This window comes from Callospermophilus lateralis, chromosome X, assembly GCF_048772815.1.
Source record: "Callospermophilus lateralis isolate mCalLat2 chromosome X, mCalLat2.hap1, whole genome shotgun sequence".
Classification (NCBI taxonomy): domain Eukaryota; kingdom Metazoa; phylum Chordata; class Mammalia; order Rodentia; family Sciuridae; genus Callospermophilus; species Callospermophilus lateralis.
This window is the reverse complement of record NC_135325.1, coordinates 48,842,431-48,864,995: the sequence shown is the minus strand read 5'-3', so window position 1 is coordinate 48,864,995 and position 22,565 is coordinate 48,842,431. Positions and strand designations below refer to the sequence as shown.

Genomic DNA, 22,565 nt, shown 5'->3' with positions numbered 1-22,565 from the left:
TTGAGCATAAGGACCTATTTACAATAAAAAGCTATCATTGGACTTGACCACAATAAGACAATAAGGTTTCTATGGGCTGGGGATATAGCTTAGTTGGTAGAGTGCCTGTCTGGCATGCACAAGGCCCTGTGTTCAGTTACCAGCAAAAAAAAAGACAATAAGGTTTCTAGAGAGTAGGTATGTGGCTGACCTCAGACAGAAAGAGACAGAAAGGAGAAACTGCTGAGAAGGGTTTTAGATAGAACAGTATTACCAATTTACACTAAGTTGTTGAAAAGGAAAACAGAATGAATAGCCTGATGTGCAAGGGAAGGAGAACATGTAGGGTTAGGTGATCAAAACTGGCTTCTGACTCCTGATTCCAGTGAATATTTCACTTCAACAAAGTCTCTCATAAAGAATTTTCCCAATTATTACACTTTACTACTCTATGCCCACTAAAGGCCAAATTCCAAGATTTAAAAATAAAATTTTAAAAAACTTTGATAAGGGCTGGGGATGTGGCTCAAGGGGTAGCGTGCTCGCCTGGCATGCGTGCGGCCCAGGTTCGATCCTCAGCACCACATACAAAGATGTTGTGTCCGCCGAAAACCAAAAAAATAAATATTTAAAAATTCTCTCTCTTTCTCTTTAAAAAAAAAAAAAAAAAAAAAAACTTTGATAATACTTACATAGAAAATGGAAGGGCTAGGGGCTGTAGCTTAGTGGTTAAATACTTGCCTAGCATGTGGCAAAGCCCTGGGTTTGATCCCCAGCAACACAAACCACAAAAAAAAAAAAAAAAAAAAAAAAGAAAGAAAGAAAAAGAAAAAAGAAAAGGAAGAGAAAAAGGGCTGGGCCCAGTGGTACACTCCTATAATCCACCAGCTCAGAAGGCTGAGGCAGAGGATTTGCAAGTTCAAACCAGCAACAGCAACTTATTGAGGCCCTAAGCAACTCAGCAAGACCATCTCTGAATAAAATATAAACAAGGGCTGGGGAGATAGTAGTAAAACACTTGCCTAACATGTGTGAGACACTGGGTTGATCTTCAGCACCACATAAAAACACATAAATAAAATAAAGCTCTTCAAAAAGGGCTGGGGGAAGGGAGGGAGATAGCTTGGTGAAAAAGCACTTTCCTAGCATGCATGAGGCCCTGGGTTCAATCCCCAGCTTCAAAAAAAAAAAAAAAAAAAAAAAAAAGAAAGAACAGAGGTGGGGGTTGTAGCTCAGTGGAAGAGCACTTGCCTAGCATGTGGAGGCACTGGGTCCCATCCTCAATACAACATAAAAATAAATAAATAAAAATAAAGATGTTAAAAAAAGGGCAACAATTTAAAAGGGGGGGGGGGGTCTGGGATGTGGCTCAGTGGTTAAGTGTCCCTGGGTTCAATCTTTGGTACCAAAAAAAAAAAAAGAAAATGGGGGCTGGGGTGCAGCTAAGTGGTAGAGGTAGAGTATATGCTTAGCATGCACAAGACCCTGGGTTCAAACCCAAGACCAACCAACCAATAAGTAAACAAATAAGGAGGGCTGGAGATGTAGCTTAGTAGTAGAGTGCTTGCCTGGAATGTGTGAGGCACTGAATTCAATCCCCAGTACCAAAGAGTAACATAAATTATTCTTTTAAGTCCCATTTGGACCACTAATTAGCAATATGATTTAGGAAAAGTCACTTGTGCTTTCAAAGACTCATCCTTGAAATGGAGATAACTTGCCAACACATCTTTAATCCCAGCAGCTCAGGAAGCTGAAGCAGGAGGATCACAAGTTCAAAGCCAGTCTTAGCAATTTAGTGAGGTGCTGTTTCAAAAAATAAAAAGAGATGGGGATGTGGGGACATGACTCAATAATTGAATGTCCCTGAGTTCAATCCCTGGTATGGAAAGAAAAAAAAATAGATAACTAGACAAATGATTAACATACACATCTTTGGGTTTGAGCAAATTCTATGAAAGTATGCATAGGCTCCTAGTAGATGCTCAATAAATGGCATCAAATGCACAAAAAAACTATAAGTTGCATATTTCCCCAATATAGAACTACAGAAAATTATGTTCTAAGGTGGCTTTTCTACCCTGAAAAGTCAAAACATCTGCAGAAATATGCAAAAAAAGCCACAATGGGGAAGTATACTAAAATCAGGAAAAGGTTAAAGTAGGGATCATAAGTTGTAACTTTCTGGATACTTATGAATGGCCTAATTTTAAAATGGTTATTAAAAAAAAGAAGTAATGCGAGAACCATATAGAATAAATAAATTAACTACAAGGAAGCATATAAAACATAGTTCCTTCTATATATTTCTTAAATTTATAATTTGTGAATGTACTTTCTTGGAGAGTTTGAAAAGAAATCAAAAAGCAAATTGATTCCATATATCCTAGGATCAGCTGTAAACACATACCCCATATAAAGAAAGTGGGATAAGGAGGATTTGTGGACATAATACATTTAACCTATACCAGGAGTTGGCAAACTTCCTATAAAGAGTCACATGATAATACCTCAGGCTCTGCAGACCATACATTCTCTCTCACAAGATCCTGCTGTAGAAAAAAAAAAAAAGACAATAATGAATGATAACTACATTCCAATAAAACCTTACAAAACCAGAAGCTCATGGGCTGGGAGTGTAACCCAGGGATAGGACATGAGCTTAGCATGCACAAGGCCCTGGGTTTGAGCCCCAACACCAAAATTCTGAAGTTTATCCCATCTTGGTTACTTAGGAACCATTTCAGTTCTTCTGATCCTCAACAGTGGTGATCACAAACTGAGTAAATATATATCCCCCCAAACTATTTTGAGAATACATTTTAGAGAAAGTTTCAGGCTTTCTAAGTGGTCTGAAAATGGCATTTCTAAGAGCCTCCCTGACAGGAGTCATCTCCTACTTACCTTTTTCACTATATTACCTTAATCACTGTGAACCCCCCTCTCTTCTTCTATGTGGTCACTCACATGGAACATTTGCAGGACTCTGAAACACTTTTCAAAGATATGCCTTCACAATCCAGCCTAATAAAGAGTTACAAAAACAAATAAATAAATAAATATTATTATCTGCATTCAGCTAGATCAGCCTCCATTGCATTAAGAAACAGTGGCAGGTATAAAAAGGAAAAATTAATAGAAGGGAGAAAAACACACGATGTTGCACAGTTTGACTCAACCATTTTAAATGCAATTTTTCACTTCACCATGGGAAAAAATCCAATATAAAAATCTCAATATTTTACTCTTTTTTGGTGGGCGGGCCAGAGCTGCAGATTAAACCCAGGGCCTCACACATGCTAGGCAAGTGCTTGACCACTGAGTTATATCCCCAATCCACATTTCACATTTATTGGTTATTTATCCTTTTGTCCAAACTCACAAGAATTAAAGTTCTGTGACTCTGTTAATGTCAAGAACAGTTTCTGGCATTTAGTAAGTACTTAATAACTATCTGCTGAAAGAAGGCTGGAAGTGCCACATCATGACCACTTTCCCTTCTCTACTACCAACGAAACTACTCACAACTTACCAAGGCTTCCCAACTGCCTCATCAGGACATCCTCAGAAATAGTGATTGACCCTGGCACTCTGGTGAATTTGCTGAGCAGGAAGACTCAGTATAAGTATCAGGCAGAGCCATGTGTGGTAGTACACACTTGTAATCCCAGCAACTCCAGAGGCTAAAGCAGGAGGATCACAAGTTTCAAGCCAATCTGAGCAACTTCGCAAGACTCTTGGCAACTTAGCAAGAACCTGTCTTTAAAAAAAAAAAAAAAAGAAAGAAAAAATTATTAGAAAAAGGGCTGGCGGGCTGGGGATGTGGCTCAAGCGGTAGCGCGCTCGCCTGGCATGCGTGCGGCCCAGGTTCAATCCTCAGCACCACATACAAACAAAGATGTGTCTGCCAAAAACTAAAAAATAAATATTAAAAAATTATCTCTCTCTCTCTCTCTTAAAAAAAAAAAAAGAAAAAAAGAAAGAAAAAGGGCTGGGGATGGGAATGGAGTTGTAGCTCAGTGGTAAAGCGCTTGCCTCGTGTGAGGCCCTGGGTTCAATCCTCAGCACCACATAAAAATAAACAAATAAAAATAAGCATATTAAAAAAAAAAACATTTAAGATTTTTCTTTAAAAAAAGGGATGGGCAAAAATTGTTAAAAATAAAAATGGGCTGGGGATATAGCTCAATTGGTAGAGTACTTGCCTCGCATGCACAAGGCCACTGGATTCAATCCCCAGCACCACATACACACACACACACACACACACACACACACAAAACAAATTGGCAAATCTTACTGTATGTTAATTGTACCTTAATAAAACTGACACAAAAATTGTTTAAAAAAAAAAAAAAGGGAGGGGTGGGGATGAAGCTCACTGGTAGAGGGCCCCTGGGTTCAATCCCCAGTACCTAAAAATAATACAAGAAACAGGCAGATCCTTATTTTGCTTTTGACTAATGAAAAGGTTTCTAGCTGCCCAGGAATCTGCATGTTTAACAAGCACCAAGTAACTAACTTTATGCATAACAAAATTTTATACCATGGAAATTTCCATCAGGTAAGTACAATCTCAGAAGCTATTACAAAAATCTTTAGTGTGAGAACTGGGGATGTAGCTCAATGGTAGAGTGCTTGCCTTAGCATGTATGAGGCCCTGGGTTCAATCCCCAGTGCTGCAAAAAAATAATAATAATTATAGCAATGACACAACAATAATTTTTTATTGTGAAATAAATCATTTCTGTCTTACATGGCCTCCTTATATTTGGATGGAATCTAAATTGAAGCACTGAGTAAAAGACAACAGTCTTGACTTGGATTCAAATCTATTTTCTACCAATATAATCTCAAGCAATTTCCAATTCTCCTATCTGTAAAAATGGGAGAATGGGGAAAATAGGCTAGATTCTTTATTCTCTAGTACATCCTGATCTTAACATGTTTTCAGATCATAATGGAAAAATGTCAAGTAATTACCTACTGCCTATTTAAACCACCTTCCTTGTCCCATTCCTACTAATTGGGCAAGACCATCAAAATCATTGACCACTTACCAAAACTTCACAATAGTTTGATAACCATGTGCAGCATGCTGATTTGAGCCTCTCCCAATTCACTAATAACCTCACTGGACCAAGCAGGGCTCAATGTATCTCTTCACCAGCACATGCTTTCTGACACCATTACGCATCACCTGTCTGACAGGGAAAAGAAACATAACATGAAACAGTCAAGCTTTGAGATCTAGATTTATTTTTAACACCTTAACACCTTAAGTCGTCTCTATCCAGCCACACCATGGACCTCAGATTTCACTCTTGCTAAGTATTCACATTAGCATCACAATTATGCTTTTTTTTTTTTTTTTTTTTGGTGCTGGGGGTTGAACCCAGGGCAAGGCAAGCACTTCACCAACTGAGCTACATATCCCCAGCCCCACAATTATGTGCTTTATCTGGCAAAAGCTGTTGCAAGGTCTATAATTTTTATTTAATAAAGGATACTTGCTCCTATTTTAAATGAGGTTAGTTAACTTGGGTGCAGAGGCACCAAGTGACTATACCAGGGTGTTAGAACTCAGATGTAAACTCTGACTCTGACCTTCTTATTTCCCATCAATATCCCCATCTTTAAATAAGGAGCAAACTTTATCCCTTAGCAACCTTGCTACATATGGCAGTTTATGAACCTATATTCTATACTCCTGACTAAAACAGGTCCCAAAAGGTGAACAAAACCTTCTTCATCTAGTCATCAGTATCTGGTTCACACTGTTAAGTAATAAAACTTGTTATTAATAAGTTCCATTCCCACCAGGACTCATCAAAAATGAAAAGGAAGACCCATCTGTCAGGACTATCTAAAGGAACACAAGGAACGAAGTGGACTAGTGGCTAGTCAGACCCCTAACCCTAAGACTCAATCCTGGAGAAACAAGGCTCTGAGAAGTTAAGAGTCCACAGGACAAGCCAACAATATACCCCTCCCTCCATAACCACCACTCAAGGATCTTTCTTTCTAAAAAAGCTGCCTACTGCTTGTACATTTCCCAGTCCCTTGCTGCTTAGAACAAAATGCAACAAAGAAATCTGACAATTCAGCTTAGGCTACTAATTTTTATCATTAGATGTTGGTAGCACCAGTTAATGCTGCCAGGTTTGGTTTCCTGTTACTATAAGATGCAGGCAATCCTCAACTCAAACCTCAAGGAGCGGTTTCCTACGGTTCATTTTTTAACTATTTCACTCACCACTCAACACCAGCAAAAAAGAAAAAAAAAAAATCTGTTCTCTAATCTACTAGTGACCATGAGACCTAGAAAGTCAAATATTCATCTACACAATTATTTTTATTTTTCATGTTTTCATTTTATTATGTAAGTACTCATAATTTATTTTACCAAATTCCTATTCATGAACAAGTTTTGCATTGCTCATTGCTATGAACACTATAAACATGTCCATCTCTAAACCTTTTTATTCGGCAGTACTGGGAATTGAACCCAGGGCCTCATGCATACTAGGCAAGCACCCCACCACTGAGCCATATCCCCAGTCCTTTTTATTTTATTTTGAGATCAGGTCTAACTAAAGTACCCATACTGTCCTTGACTATACAATCCTCCTGCCTCAGTCTCTTGAGTGTTGAGAATTATGGGCATGTAACAACACACCCAGGTCATCACTAAATCTTTTCGAATATCCTTAAATGCATATTTGAGGGTATAGTTCTAGACATGAATACAAACAATTACAAAGATGAACAAGACATGGTCCCTAACCCTGAGCTTAAATCAAGGGAGATAAACATTTACCATTATCATGTACTTGATAATTTCAGTTCATGGTGCTTCCTAATTAAAATTATGGCTGTTAACATAAAACTATTAGAGAAGGCGCAAGCGTGGAGAGGTGAGGGCTGCGGGGTAAGTTAGCAGCTGGACTGTAGCGGTTTAAACACGAGTTGCCATTGCTCAGAACCCGAGTCGCCATTGCTCAGAACCCGGGGAAGGACCTTGTAAGAAAGGGAAGGCGAGACCCGCTGCTTTGGCTTGGTTTTCATCACGTGGACACCTCTGCTGTAAAGATGGTCAATGTACCTAAAACTCGAAGGACTTTCTGTAAAAAGTGTGGCAAGCACCAGCCTCACAAAGTGACCCAGTATAAGAAGGGCAAGGATTCCCTTTATGCCCAAGGAAAGAGGCGCTATGATCGGAAGCAGAGTGGATATGGTGGGCAGACAAAGCCAATTTTCCGCAAGAAGGCTGAAACCACGAAGAAGATTGTGCTAAGACTTGAATGCGTTGAACCAAACTGCAGATCCAAGAGGATGCTGGCCATCAAAAGATGCAAGCATTTCGAACTGGGAGGAGACAAGAAGAGAAAAGGCCAAGTGATCCAGTTTTAAACTTTTTGATTTTTTTTTTCCCATTTAATTTTGATGCGAAAATACTGAAACTAGAAAAATTACCTGTAGGAAAATAAATGACAATTATATAATCATACCTAAAAAAAAAAACTATTAGAGCTGGCAGCTCAGTGGTAGAGCACTTGCCTAGTGTGTGCGAAGACCTGGGTTCAACTGCCAGCACCAAAAAGTATTAAAATAAAAAATACTATTGGAATTCCAAAGTTATATATATTACTGCTGAATATCATCTCACTGGCACTTTATCAAGTTTAAATTAAAGAACCAAATGAGGGGCTGGAGATGTGGCTCAAGTGGTAGCGCGCTCGCCTGGCATGTGTGCGGCCCGGGTTCGATCCTCAGCACCACATACAAACAAAGATGTTGTGTCCGCCGAAAACTAAAAAATAAATATTAAAAAAAAATTCTCTCTCTCTCTCCCCCTCTCTCTTAAAAAAAAAAAAATGAAAGAAGCTCCCTTTTAAAACCCACTTGCCCCAAAGCCAAAGAAGTGAATGAGCTGGGCTCTGTGGCACAGGCCTGTAATCCCAGCGGCTTAGGAGGCTGAGGCAGGATTGTGAGTTCAAAGCCAGCCTCAGCAACTTAGTGAAGCCCTAAGCAACTCAGCAAGACTCTGTCTCTAGTAAAAATACAAAAAAAAAGGAGTGGGGGCTTTGGAATGTGGCTCAGTGGTTAAATGCCCAAGGGTTCAATCCCCAATACCCAAAAAAAAGGCAGGGGGAGGGGGATGAAGTGCAGGGCAGTGTACACATTGGGCTTGGGCTTCCATCTTTCCTTCCCCCTTCTATTTCCAGTATACAACAGTGAAATGCAGTCATTTTCTTTCAAAAACAAAAAGACTCCCTCTCCTTGGATCTCTCATTCCCAGGTAGACCTGCTGATACATAGTTAGATTATAATAATATTCATCCCAACCTAGAAGATTCAGGTAAAAATCAAAAGAATACTTTTCAGCACTGTAATGCATTAGATACAGATGAGATTCAAATGGATGACAGAAGTATTTTAAAGACCTATCCAGCCTGGAGCCGTGGAACAGGCTGCCAGCGGCTCTGGAGGATGAGGCAGGAGGATCACAAGTTCAAAGCCAGCCTCAGCAAAAGCAAGGCACTAAGCAACTCAGTGAGACCCTGTCTCTAAATAAAATACAAAATAGGTTTGGGGATGTGGCTCAGTGATCATGTGTCCTGGCTCAGGAACCCAGAGTCCCCTGAGTTCAATCCCTAGTATTCTTCCCCCAAAAAAGACCTATCCAACAAAGATGAGTTAATGTGATAAAGCAAATATTGTAAAATATTATGGGCATACAGGTTATCACTATAAGATTCCTATCAACTTTTCTGTATGTATGTATGTATGTTTGAAATTTTTCTTTATATAATGCTGGGAAGCTGAGTGTAATGAAATATGCCTGTAATCTCAGATACCTGGGAGGCTGAGGCAGGAGGATCATAAGTTCAAAGCAAGCCTGTGCAATTTAGCAAAACTGTCTCAAAATAATGTGGTGCTGGGATGAAGCCCAGGGCCTAGTTAGACAAATACTCTACCACTGGGCAATAATCCCAGACAAGCATTCTTTTTTTTAAATTTAGCTTTCTAAATTGTCTGACCTAAAGCTATTTAACATTTTTTTTAATATTTATTTTTCAGTTTTGGGTGGACACAATACCTTTATTTTTATGTGATGCTGAGAATCAAACCCAGTGCCTCACGCATGCTAGGCAAGCACGCTACCACTTGAGCCACATCCCCAGTCCCCTATTTAACATTTTTAAAAACATTTTTAGTTGTAGTTGGACATAATACCTTTATTTTAGTTTTATGTGGTGCTGATGACAGAACTCAGTGCCCTCCCCATGTAATAGGCAGCCCCTCTTTAACATTTTTTTTAATTTAAGTCTTTTTTTAATATTTATCTTTCAGTTGTAGTTGGACACAATACCTTTAGTTTACTGATTTGTATTTGGTGCTGAGGATCAAGCGCTCTACCACTGAGCCACAACCCCAGGCCCTTTAACTTTTTTTTAAATATTTTTTTTTAGTTTAGTTGGACACAATACCTTTATTTTATTTATTTATTGTTATGTGGTGCTGAGGATCGAACTGGTGCCTCGCCCATGCTAGGTGAATGCTCTCCCACTGAGCCACAACCCAGCCCCCATTATAACATTTTAATGAAGTGAAATCAATCACACTGTGCTCAAAGGTAGGTTACTAAAATAATACAAATCAGGTTGAGAGGCTAGAGGGTAGGGCTCTAAACTCTTTGAAATTCTAGCTAGGTACCTAAGTAAATCTGGATGAATTACTAGTCCGTATTAACTTTACAGCTGGGCATGGTGGCGTAGGACTGTAATCCCAGCAGCTCTGGAGGCTGAGGAAGGAGGATCCCTAGTTCAAAAGCCAGCCTCAGCAATGGCGAGGTGCTAAGCAACTCAGTGAGACCCTGTCTCTAATAAAATACAAAATAGGGCTGGGGATGCAGTTCACTGGTTGAGTGCTCCCAAGTTCAATCCCTGGTAACCCCCCCCCCCCAAAAAAAAAGCATTATAGAGCTGTGGCTCTGGAGTCTGAGGCAGGAGGACTGCAAGTTTAAAGACAGCCTCAGCAAAAGCAAGGCGCTAAGTAACTCAATGAGTCTGGACCCTGTCTCTAAATGAAATTTAAAATAGGGCTGGGGATGTGGCTCAGTGATGGAGTGCCCTAGAGTTCAATCCTGGGTACCCAAAAAAAAAAAAAAAAAAATTTGCATTAGAATCCTTTAAACACTGAGGGGGTGGAGGGAGAATATAGCTCAAGGGTAGAGCAGTTGCCTAGCCCTGCTTGAACATGCAGGAGGCCCTGGGTTAGATACATAGCACCAGGTTTAAATAAATAGAAAAGAAAAAGAACTCTCTAAACATTTGCTTCATTCAGCCTACCTTTCTTTTCTGCCTTATCCCATACTAATTCCTTATTTCCGATATTCTCACTGCAAACAGCTGTATAAACAGCTGGCAGGGAAGGAGAAGGCATCAAAGAATATCCTTGTATTTTTTTTTTTTTTTGGTGGTGTTGGGGATTGAACCCATGGCCTTGTGCACATAAAGTGTGCACTCTACCAACTGAGCTATATCCCCAGCCCCCTTGTGTTTCAAATTAGGATATATAATAAAAGGAATTTCTAGAGTTCAAGCTCAATATTTTATGTTGAAGCACCCTGTACAACTGATCAAACAGGACCCTGGAAGAGGCCATATAATCTCCAAGTTTAAAATATGTCCTAGTTGACTCATCTGTAAAACAGGAAAAAGACTTGTCACAAGAAATACCAAATGAAATCAATAAATATATGAGTTTCTGAAATGCTAAAAGGATCTCTGGTGAATGAAGTAGGGAATAAACCATCACTGATGGGTGATGATCCAGAATAAGGCTAGTAATTTTTCAGTTTTATAAACTTTTATAAATTTTATAAATTTTCAGGCCTTATAAAGGCTTCTGTGGGGCCACAACATATCTAACACAACTCAATTCTCCTTGCCTTTATGGTGCTCAAGCAGCCCCAGGTGAAATGTCAAAGAACGTGTTGTTCTAGAACTCTGCAAAAATAGGCAACCTAGGTTTTGCTCACCCCTGATCTAAAATGTGAAATCCCAGGCTGGGGATGTGGCTCAAGCGGTAGCGTGCTCACCTGGCATGCATGCGGCCCGGGTTCAATCCTCAGCACCACATACAAAGATGTTGTGCCCGCCGAGAACTAAAAAATAAATATTAAAAATTCTCTCTCTCTCTCTCTCTCTCTTAAAAAAAAAAAAAAGAGAGAGACACCTTCCTAAAAAATAAATAAATAAATAAAAAGAATGTGAAATCCTATGTAGGAATACTATTTAGAGGATGGCCTAGGGAGGAATAAAACAGGGATGAGTGGGCTGGGGATGTAGCTCAGTGGTAGAGCGTGTACCTATACAAGGTGCTGAGTTTGATCCCTAGCACAGGAAAAGCTCAACTAAAATAAAATAAAAGGGACAAGCTATAAATAAGAATCATTTAGCCAACACTGGCCCTTGAGGATGAGGCTCTGGCAATTATCCCCCCCCACCAAGGAAGAAACTGTCAGCAGTACCAACAGCAGCAACATCTCATCTGCAAATACCAAGGACTGAAGTCCAAATATTCCACTGCCTCATGAAAACCTCTAGAGAAGATGCATATATAACTAGAAAGAATTAGTAAGTTTCTGACCACATACATTTTGAAGAAATAGTTGACCGTCCAGAGCCTGTGGAGACCACTTTAGCAGACACACAATAAATGTTTGTTGATGACTCATTCACTTATTCATCCAATAAACATTTACTGAGGCCTACTAATGTGCCAGGCTGGGCTCTGACAATGAAGACACCATCCCTGCCCACAAGGAGCTTACAGTCTGTTAACATAGAAGAGAGACAGGCATATACACAGACAATTACAATACAATCTGATAAGTTCTGTAATACTTATCAGGTTGTATTATAATGGCCGATGTAAAATTTCTTTCCAAGGTTGCTGCTCCAGGCTGCTGCTGGCTGTAACATCGAGAGGGGAAGAAACAAATGGTAGAAATCAAAAATTAAATGCTTTTGAATTACTTCAAATATCCAGACTCTCCCTAATCCCTGATCACAGATAAATATGGGAACTAGATATACACTGGCATGATATAAAATGAGACTTCAATGCTTAAGATAAGCAAAGGCCTTATAAAGAAGGTCCTCAACCACCTCTTCTAAAATGAGCTTCCCTCCCTCTTCTGGCTTATCCATCTCTCAACTACCCCACCCTACCCCACACAAGCTTGGTTTAATATCTACAATAAGAAAAATGCTGAAAGGCTAGGCATGGTGGTGATGCCTATAATCCGAGCTACTTGGGAGGCTGAGGCAGGAAGATTACAAGTTTGAGGCCAGTCTCGGGGATTTAGTGAGACCCTGTCCCAAAATAAAAATATAAAGGGCAAGAGATGTGGTTCTCAGTGAGAGGGGCCCCTGGGTTCAAGCCTCAGCAAAAAAAAAAAAAAAAGGCCGTAAGGGCTGGAGATATGTCTCAGTTCTGTATCGTTCCTGGGTTCAGTCCCCAGTACCAGGGGGGAAAATGGCTGAAAAAGAACAGCTCACAACTAACTGGATTAACGCAGTGTAACTAGTTAGCAAAAATCAATTTGGTTCATTTGGCACCTCTAAATCCAATAATCCCTGCCCTTCACTGAAATGTTATTAAATGCAAAATAGATAGCATATGGCTAATGGAGTAGGAATAACAAATTAGAAGGGTTTATTTAATAAACATAATTAAACAGATTCTATAAAGCAGAAATAACAAATCTACTTTCAGGAAAGCAGATTGAGGCCCCTCCCTCAAGATCTCTGAGACAGATCTAATTCACTAACATATTACAAACAAGAAAAATGAAAGAGGTAATATACTCTTCCTGCTCCCTTTTTCAAAATTGGGTGACAGTAAGAGACTCTTCAAGAGATTACCATTGTGGGCTGGGGAGGTGGCTCAAGCGGTAATGGGCTCCCCTGGCATGCGTGGGGCCCTGGGTTTGATCCTCAGCACCACATAAAAAAAAAAAAATAACGATGTTGTGTCCACCGAAAACTAAAAAATAAATATTTAAAATTTCTCTTTGTCTCTTTAAAAACAAAAACAAAAAGAGATTACCATTGTAGTTATTTGTTCAGACAGTTTTATACAAAGACAGGATGAAATTTTTCTGTGTCCCATCCCGTTATTTTTTTTTTCAGGTTGAGCCATACTATTATTTTTTATTTTTTGTTAGTACTGGGGATTTAAGTTGTTGCTGTTGTATGAGTCAGTCTAGCTAAATTGTAGAGGTTGGTCTCAAACTTGTGATCCTCCTGCCTCAGTCTCCAGAGTTGTTGGGATTATAGGTGTGCACTACCATGCAAAGAAACTAATAAATATTTAAAATAAGATCAATCCCTGAATGGATAGACTACTGTTTTGTTTCTTGTCCAAGTTGGTTTATTTTTAGGGCAAAATGTATTCTACCCACAACCACAGCCAGGGAGCACCACTTCTGTGCAGCACTCAAAAATGATTTCCTTTTAATAAAAAGAAATGGCTATCTTTCTAAAGGACAGACAAGTGTTATATCAAAATGGCTACCAAGAACCTGATACATATTTCACAGAGCAGTTATCTTTGGAATCACAAATATTTTTTAAGACTCAGTGCAACAAACACACCAGGAGTGTATTGGCAACAAATGTCATTTACAAATAGACAACATTTAGGCCCAAATCAAATAATTCACAAAACGAAATAAGATCTAATAACTAAAATCTGACTTCTGACTGGTGGCCCTGGATTCAATCTCCAAAACCAAAAATAATAATTAAGATCTGAAAGTCCAGCCTCATTGATAATCAGAAAAATGTGTGATAAAACAATGATATCATTCTTTTAAGTGTTAAGTTAGCAAAAATGAAAAAATTTAAGTACCTAAATAATTGGGTACAGAAACTGATGTAATTTTTTGGGTTATGGTGAATATTTATAATGCTCAACCCTTTTGACAAATAATTCTAATTCTGGAGCTTTATTATATAGGAAATAACCCAAAATAGACAAGTGATAGAAACTGAAAAAACATTCATTATATAATTTACTGAAAATCTATAAAATACTTCCACAACAGAATATCATGAAACTATTAAATGATAATTACAAAGAATATTTAACACGAAAATATGCATGTTATAATGTTAAACACAAAATGCAGTATAAAATAGAATAGAAAAATGTAGAGAAAGAAATTAACAAACTTATTAATACTAGTTGTCCTGGGTAGTGAAATTATAGACCTTCTTTCCCCACAATTGATGACTATCTTCAGACAAAGCTGCAACTAATATTTATCTAATTTCTGGATTAAGGAAGCTATTCAAGCTTAATAAAAGAAAAATCAAAAAAATAAAGTCGATTTGATCCAATGATTTCTCCTCAACTACAAATATAAAAACAAAAATGAAAAGGCAAAAAATAACCTGAAATAGGTATTTATAACATATTACAGAAATCTGAGTAATAGTGTTTATTTACAAAACACAATCTAATAGAAAATAATAAACACTAATTTTAAAACTCCAACAGATAAATCAGTGTAAGATATGAACTACATCACATTAATGTAAATAAAAATTCTAAGAAATTAAGGAAAATGTTACCTAATCTCATCAATAACCAAAAAATGGGAAAAAATGGCTTTTATTTATAAAAATAAGTTTTAAGGAAGAAAATTGGCAATATATATTGGGTGTTAAAAATATTCATAGCCTTTATGTAGTAATTCCAATTCAACAGATGTTATCTTAACCAAATAATACAAATACTTGTATTTTCAGTCCTTAATTACAGAAGAGGCAATAATCTTTACTACTTTACTACCCCACATTTGGATCAACGCAAAATATTAATCTTAAGATTAAAAAAAAAATCTCTACTACAGCAAAGACTGATTGTCTCAAAGCCTTAGACCAGATCACAAATCAGGCCAAAACAGGGAGGGTGTGTCCAGCCTGCTGCAGTCGGCCATTTTAGACCCTCTATAGAACAACAAAAAAAGTACAGATGAGGACAGCAACCCCAGGAGGCTCCAAATCAACAATTATTTACTTTTTTATTCCTGCATATATAGCCCTGTACTGTGCACTAAGTCAAAAGCAGTAAACAGGTCTCCTTCCTTTCTAGTTTTCGGTGGACACAACATCTTTATTTTATTTTTTTAATGTGGTGCTGAGTTTTATGATTTCAAAACGAAAAGTTTCCTTTAAATGTGTCCCTTTATTTTAGGAAATAAAACAATGTTTAGGCCCACAGGATTCTGGACATATACTATCTATATTAAAATCCAGTCTGCCATTCAACTGGCATACAGTCTTGGACAAATTAATCTGGGACCTTCAAATTTTTCATTTGTAAAAAATGAACATAGTACTGCTATTTCATAGGATTGTGGAGAATACTAAATGAGTTAAAGAATATGTAAAAGCACGTAGGCCAACCATTACTTTGCAGTAGTAAATACTAGACATTTAAGTATAATTATTATAAATAGGTCCAGAAAAGGAAAAGGACTAGCCTAAGGTCATGGATAGGATTACTGGAAAAGATCTGTCTCTTCACTTTTGAATCCTGAGCCCTCTCCACTACAACCTATATATACAATCTATATCACTACAATGTTAACTATTGTTTTTAGAAATTAACAAAATACATCCTCACTGGCAGCACTCAGCCACAACACTGCAGCTGCCCCCCCGCAAAAAAAGGAAAAAAGTGAAACATAAATCCCCCACCACTCCCCACCCCCGAGGAAACCATGTAGGAAATTCTTCAGAATAAAAAATAATTTAGAGAAAAGTGTGTAAGCCCAGGTCATTTTCATACTAACATAATCACTAAATACTTTTCAAATTTCTCTCCCTGCCCTTTGGGTGCCCCTGGCAGCCATTTGCCCAAATCCCAGGTTTCAAGCAAAATCTAACAAACATTTGGAAAGAGCTAAATCCTCACCCCTATGTTCTAAAGGGGAGAAAAATCTGAGATTTTTTCAACCAACATAACAGTAGTTTCTCACACTGCAACCACTATGCTGTGCTATTCCGATGCGATGAAAAAAATGTATCCAGAATCACATATAGCGGTCCAAAATCCGAAAGCCTCTCAAATATATATTGAAATATATTCCGAAAGTGGCAAAGAACGGTCTCTAAGTGATGACCTTTTACACCCCTCCTACACACAGCCAACTGCCGAAACCTTTTACAGTCATCTCCGCATTTTTAAACGCACACTATCCGTAAGCCAGTAAGAAACTAAGACTCCAGATTACTTCCTTGTGGATTTAGCCACAACCTATAACTTTCAAATCAGGCTGATCCCTTCACTAACTAGAAAGGAAGATCTGCTTCTCTGCAGACCCTTCTGGCCCAAAGCGGCCAAAGACAACTTACCGACCCCCTCGCCATTTTGTAACCTTAATTACCCATGCGCAGCGCGCCTCCCTCCCTCCCTCCCGGCTTTCTGACGGAAATACGCAGGCACGCTGCTCCTTCCCGACAGTTGAACTCAACCGTCACCATGTTGTCTAAAGTACGCATGCGCACCCTCGCGCGCGCGCTCTCTCTCTCTCTCTCTCTCTCTCTCTCTCTCTCTCTCCAGCCCCCTCCAACCGCTGGCGCAACTTTGATTTCTTCGCAGAATTCGCCTCTTTCACTTTCGACCCTCCACGCCCACCCCCACCCAAGCCTTGCGCCTGCGTACCTCTCTCTTCCCCGCCACTGGAGCCCCTTCGCTTCACATTAGCCCTTCTCATAAAATACTTGAATGCCGCCACTCCGCGCCGCGCCGCCTCATCCCTGCCTCTCAAATGCCGCGCACACCGCGCCTGTCCTCCTTATTCTCCCCACTCCAGCTACCACCTCCGTCATGCACACGCGCGCGCGCACATACACACACAGGCCTAATGATATCTGGATGTGTTTCTCGCTATAGTTGTGCCCCAGTGCCCAAAATGAGTCATTACCAGCCTTCCCTAATACAGTCTGATAAACTAGGGAAGTTGAATACGGGGAAAAAGGCGTTACGGGTGATCAGAGCATATCCCAGAACTAGATGTATCCTCCCCGACCCCAAGGGAGGAGCTAGAGTACTATCGGATTCACATAACGTATTATAAGGCCCGCCAACCTGAACAAAGGCTAGAAAGCTTTCTCATAAACTATCGGATGAGCCTAATTCTAAACCCTCACCTGCTACAAATAAGAAAATCGCCCCCCCAAACTGTTTAAGCGAGGAATTATAGAAAATACCGATGCTCAGGTGCCTCAACCCTATTTAAAGGAAAGCTTGTATCCCTTTCACAATGGGAAATAAATGCTCAACATCTTTTTGGAGGTCTGAAGCCCGTACTGGCCCTCATTTTCGCCCGTCAACCGGGGGGAATGCAGAAATTAAGGATCTCCATGGCCCGAGTTCCCTCGGCCACCCTCCACATTATGTTCTCCCCCTCTGTCCTTCCTTTACCTCCTGGCTGAATCGAGTGTCATAGCGAGAATTCCTAGAGCCGGCTGTCCCAAGTCAGTGTGCAGAGAGCAAGAGATGCCTGGGTGGCGGCAGCAGGCCTTAGAAGCAGTGGGTATTGGGCAGGAAACCTGCCATGCCTCCAGCCGCAGGGCTTATGCCAGAAACCCACAGCTTGTCCTGCAGCTCCGCAGTGTGCTTCTGGCGCATGCGCAATCACCCCACCCCACCCTGGGCTCCGATTGAAGTCGAAGCAGGCGCCTTAACCCATTACCAAGTATCTGGATGTCTAGTCCACCCGGCTTCTTCAACGTTTCGGCTCCCCTACGTGGCACGAGCTTCCAACACCATACTTTCCTCAGCCCATTCGTCTTTCGTCAATCCCTCTCCCATTCTTCTTAGCCCACTCTTCCATCGCCAAGTCTGACTACCCTTATTCTGCCTGTTACCTTGGTGATCTAAACTTCAATTCTTGGCCTTCAGGGTCTGCAGCCCTACCGGGCCTCTTACTCCTCCCCTGTTGTTTCTGATATTACAAATTGTAAAAGAAAAGGGAGAAGAAAAAAGGAAAAACAAAAAAGCAAACTTGCAAAAACCGAAGAAAGAGTCAGCCGGGCTCAATAACTCATGCCTGTAATCCCAGTTTCTTAGGAAGCTAAAGCAGGAGAATCAAAATTTCAAGGCCCCCTCAGCAATTTTTAACAAGACTTTGTATCAAAATTTTTAAAAAAAGGACTGGGGATGTAACTCAGAGGTAGAGCGCCCTTGGGTTCAATCCCAGTACCTGAAAAAAGAAAAAAAAGAAAGAAAGAAAGAAAGAAGAGAAAAAGGGAAAGTGTGCATTAGTCATAGAGCACTGACCTAGCATACACAAGGCCTTAGGTTCACTCCCTAGCACTGCAAATAGAAAAACAAAGAAGACAATTGATGTTTCAGTGTTAATTCTGTTGTTCCCCGCCCCTTTATCTTTTTTGTGGTGCTGGGGATCTAATTGAGAACCATGTGCATGCCAAGAACAAGCTGTACCACTGAGTCAGAGCCCTTACCCTAATATTTGTTTCTGTTATCTATATGAACGTACATCATGTCCATAAATCCTTGTGAAGTTTATTCAATCTATAAACAATTTGGGAAACAACAAAGAAGAAATGTCTAAATATTTCTGGCTTTGTAATATGTTTTCTAAGGAATAAGCTTTTTTATATTGAATGCTTCAATATTATTCTGTTTTATAAATTAAATGATGATGATAATGTTGAAAACTAAGATTCCTGCAATAAAATGGACTAAGCACGCTTGTAATTCCAGCTAGTTGGGAGACTAAGGTAGGAGGATCACAAATTCAAAGCTGGCCTTAGCAATTTAGGGAAACCCTGTTTTAAATTTGAAAGGGGGGGGGGCTGGGGATGGGGCTCAAGCTGTAGTGCACTTGCCTGGCATGCATGTGGCCTGGGTTCCATCTTCAGCACCACATACAAATAAAGATGTTGTGTCCACCGAAAACCAAAAAATGAATATTAAAATTATATATATATATATATATATATATATATATATATATATATATATATATAACTTGAAAGGGGAGCTCTGGGGATTAGCTCAGTGGTAGATGGTCCCTAGGTTAAACAAAGAAGAGTTTGTGGGGGCGGGGATAAATTTTGATCATGTCTTTTCACTGTGGCATTTTACAGATTTTTTTTTTCTATCTTATCAGCATACGTTTTATTGTGTAGATAGGTAGATAGATGGATGGATTAGTTGTGGATGAACCTTTATTTTTATTTATTTATTTTTATGTGATGCTGAGAATCGAACCCAGTGCCTCACAAATGCTAGGCAAGCGCTCTACCACTGAGCCACAAGTAGCCCCATGTTTTATTTTTTTAAAACAACAATGACCAAAAAAATAAAGAGAGAGAGAGAGAGCTCTGGGAGCCAAGCTGGCGGTACACGCCTGTATTTTCTGCAATTGAGGAGCCTGAGGCAGGAGAATTACAAGTTTGAGGCCAACCTCAGCAATTCAGCAAAACACTCTGTCAAATTCTCAAACTAAAAAAATAAATAAATAAATAAATAAAAATAAAAAATAAAGTTTGGAGAATGTAGCAGGGTGGTGAAGCACCACTAGATTCAATCCCCAGTACCCTCCCCCCCCCCAGCCAAATAAATAAGGTCCAGTGGTAGACCAGGTGTCTAATATATGAGAGGCCCTGGATTCCATCACACACACACACACACAGCTCCTGCACAAAAAAGATAGGAAAAAATAGTCTACTCTAATTTGTATAATTTATTTCCTTTATTGGATTAACTTCTCACATATTGTATCCGCAAAACATATATAAAAAAAAACTGATTATCTACTAGACCACAAATAAAGTTTTTTTTTGGGGGGGGCTGGGCTGGGGGAGTGAGCCCTTGCGCATGCGCCATACCACTTAACAACCTTGGGCCCCGAAGCCTCCTAGTTATGAAAAATTGTAGTTAAGCGCCCCTAGGCTCAATACCTGGTAACAAACAAACTGAAAACAACACTTAATCTATTATCAATTCTGACTGCTTGAGTAGGAGGGAGAAGGCGGTTAGAACACCTGTGAATGAGGCCGTGCGCAAACTTCATGTGACGTCACAGAGCTCCCGGTAGGAAAAGAGTCATTTCCATCTAAGCCATCCTAAGGGGAGTTGCCTCTGGGCCTCCCTGGCACCGGTGGGTGGGCCTGCTCACCAAAAGATCTCACCGCGGCCATGAGCGGTAAAGAATGTTTCAAGTGTGGACGGTCTGGCCACTGGGCCCGGGAGTGCCCTAAAGGAGGAGCTCGAGGGCGTGGACCTAGAGGCCGCGGCAGAAGTCCTCAGTGCAGTTCCACCACCCAACCTGACATCTGTTACCGCTGTGGTGAGACTGGTCATCATGTCAAAAACTGTGACCTTCACCAGAACATCTGCTACAACTGCGGGAGAAGTGGCCACATCGCCAAAGACTGTATGGATCCTAAAAGAGACAGAGAACAGTGCTGTTACACCTGTGGCAGACCAGGCCATTTAGCTCGTGATTGTGACCATCAGGAAGAACAGAAATGCTACTCTTGTGGTGAATTCGGGCACATCCAGAAAGACTGTACCCAAGTCAAATGCTACCGATGTGGCGAGACCGGCCATGTGGCAGTGAACTGTAGTAAGGCAAGCGAAGTGAACTGCTACCGCTGTGGCGAATCTGGACATCTAGCCAGGGAATGCCCCATTGAGGCTGCTGCTTAGATCACTCCCCTACCCCCCTCTTCTTGGCTGATTAGTTGTATTTTCGCTAAAATCTCTTCATTGACCAAAAGATTGATACGGAAGCTACTCTTAGGCCAGCAAACTTTATTTACCACGTTAAAGGAGGAAAGGGCTGGGAGGAAAAAGTAAAAAAAAAAAAAAATTATTATAACTAATGTGCTGTTTCTGTACCACCCAGGAATCCAGATGTTGAATAGTCATTCTGAGCACTAGGCAATTTCTTGGTTCTTTGGGTGTATTTTGATTTCCACACTTAGAAGATACTAGTAAACAAATCGGAATGAGTGTAAGAACCCAGCCCTTGAGTCTTATCACCATGGAAACGGATAAAATATATAGTGTGTCCAATGGAGGTAAATTTCCATAGAGAAAAAGAACACCAAGGATTGAAAGCCTGTGTATGTGGAGGGGGGAAGACTGTAGTTCTCTTTTAAATTCACAAGGCTGAGGAGATAACATTTCCTCAGAGATCCATGGAGCAAATAAAGTTGATTTTGGAAATGTTTGTGATCTTATTGGCTTTATTATGTTGGTGACTTTAAATTATTTTACCTCATTAGCTTTTAAATAAAAGACATGGCGTTTAATGAAAATAAATTAGAAAAAGCTTTGAGAAAGAGAGTATTCAGAAAAACAAAAACAGCATTTCCCATGTGTCAGAAAGCAAGTATTAAAATTAAACACAGTTTGAGGCTTAGTAATTTCAAAAATACTCTTCACAGGGGCTGGAGATGTGGCTCAAGCGGTAGCGCGCTCGCCTGGCATGCGTGCGGCCCGGGTTCGATACTCAGCACCACATACAAAAACAAAGGTGTTGTGTCCGCTAAAAAATAAATATAAAAAAAATACTCTTCACAGTAATGAAATTTAAGGGTTTTTGGGGGGGTTTTTGTTTTTTTGTTTTTTGTTTGAATTTTTTAGTATTTATTTTTTAGTTCTCGGGAGACACATCTCTGTATGTGGTGCTGAGGATCGAACCCGGGCCGCACGCATGCCAGGCGAGCGCACTACCGCTTGAGCCACATCCCCAGCCCCAAAATTTAAGTTTTTGAAAAAAATCTATTTTTACATCTATAAAAATGTTGAGTTATGGGGTGGGGGTGTAGCTTAGTAGTAGAGCACTTGGCTAGCATGGGCAAGGATCTGGGTAATGTGGGAGATAGGGTGGAGTTAATTATTGTGTCAGGAGAAACCAGAAGTTGTAATGGGAAATGGTTCAGAAAATAACAATAATGGCAATACTACATATCAAACTTGGAATATGAGGCAGGAGAATTACAGTAGGTAGACTAGCATAGGAGGTACAATTTTTGTCCTATAAACTCAAATGATCAAAAAGTGTAACTTAAAAAAAATGTAATTTATAACAGACCACACATTCTGTTATGAATCTTCATAAGCGTTGCCATGTAATCTTTCATTCCCATCTGAGAGACTCTTTTATTTCAGCTGAGTTCCTTTCCACTTCTGTAACTCTCTTGAACTCCTAGAAATTGATTTTGTCGCTCTGTTCTGTCTCAAGAAAATAAAGTCAGGCACAGTCCCAGCCCCTAAATGGAACAATCACAGTCTAAAATCATCCGCCAAAACACAACGTGAAACTCCAACATTAGACTGTGCCAAACAAAATCCTTGGTCTCAGCACAGTCCTTGACTCTATTTAGTATTTAGGGAAGGAGGAAAAAAGAATTCTGTACCCATGCTCCCCACCATTCCCACCAGTGCTGAGGGATAAAAATTCAGGGCCTCACAATGCTAAACACAACTCTACCAGTAAGGTATTCCAGGATTCTGAA

At 39.9% G+C, this 22,565-nt stretch overlaps 2 protein-coding genes and 1 long non-coding RNA gene across 8 annotated transcripts in view; 2 read left to right on the top strand and 1 right to left on the bottom strand.

The window, feature by feature from the left end:
• LOC143639082 (uncharacterized) overlaps positions 1-17,674 on the bottom strand; it is a 156,514-nt gene extending 138,840 nt beyond the window's left edge. For all 6 annotated transcript variants that reach the window (XR_013154661.1, XR_013154658.1, XR_013154659.1 and 3 more), the window contains exons 1-5: positions 17,491-17,674; positions 5,040-5,183; positions 3,512-3,739; positions 2,901-3,003; positions 2,490-2,531 (exon numbers count right to left, since the gene is read on the bottom strand). This is a non-coding gene — a long non-coding RNA (uncharacterized LOC143639082). The remainder of the gene's footprint in view (positions 1-2,489; positions 2,532-2,900; positions 3,004-3,511; positions 3,740-5,039; positions 5,184-17,490) is intronic.
• Positions 7,049-7,495, top strand: LOC143639438 (large ribosomal subunit protein eL42-like). Its single transcript, XM_077107592.1, has one exon. It carries the CDS (start codon positions 7,072-7,074, stop codon positions 7,390-7,392), a length of 321 nt encoding a protein of 106 aa, XP_076963707.1. The 5' UTR covers positions 7,049-7,071; the 3' UTR covers positions 7,393-7,495.
• Positions 17,675-20,235: 2,561 nt separating the features above from the next.
• On the top strand, positions 20,236-20,748 carry Zcchc13 (zinc finger CCHC-type containing 13). Its single transcript, XM_077107292.1, has one exon. The coding sequence runs from the start codon at positions 20,236-20,238 to the stop codon at positions 20,746-20,748; it is 513 nt and encodes a 170-aa protein (XP_076963407.1).
• Positions 20,749-22,565: the final 1,817 nt, after the last annotated feature.

Bases quoted from the DNA above. Each gene is read 5' to 3' on its own strand.
- Zcchc13 (XM_077107292.1), top strand. From the start codon at position 20,236: ATGAGCGGTAAAGAATGTTTCAAGTGTGGACGGTCTGGCCACTGGGCC.
- LOC143639438 (XM_077107592.1), top strand. From the start codon at position 7,072: ATGGTCAATGTACCTAAAACTCGAAGGACTTTCTGTAAAAAGTGTGGC.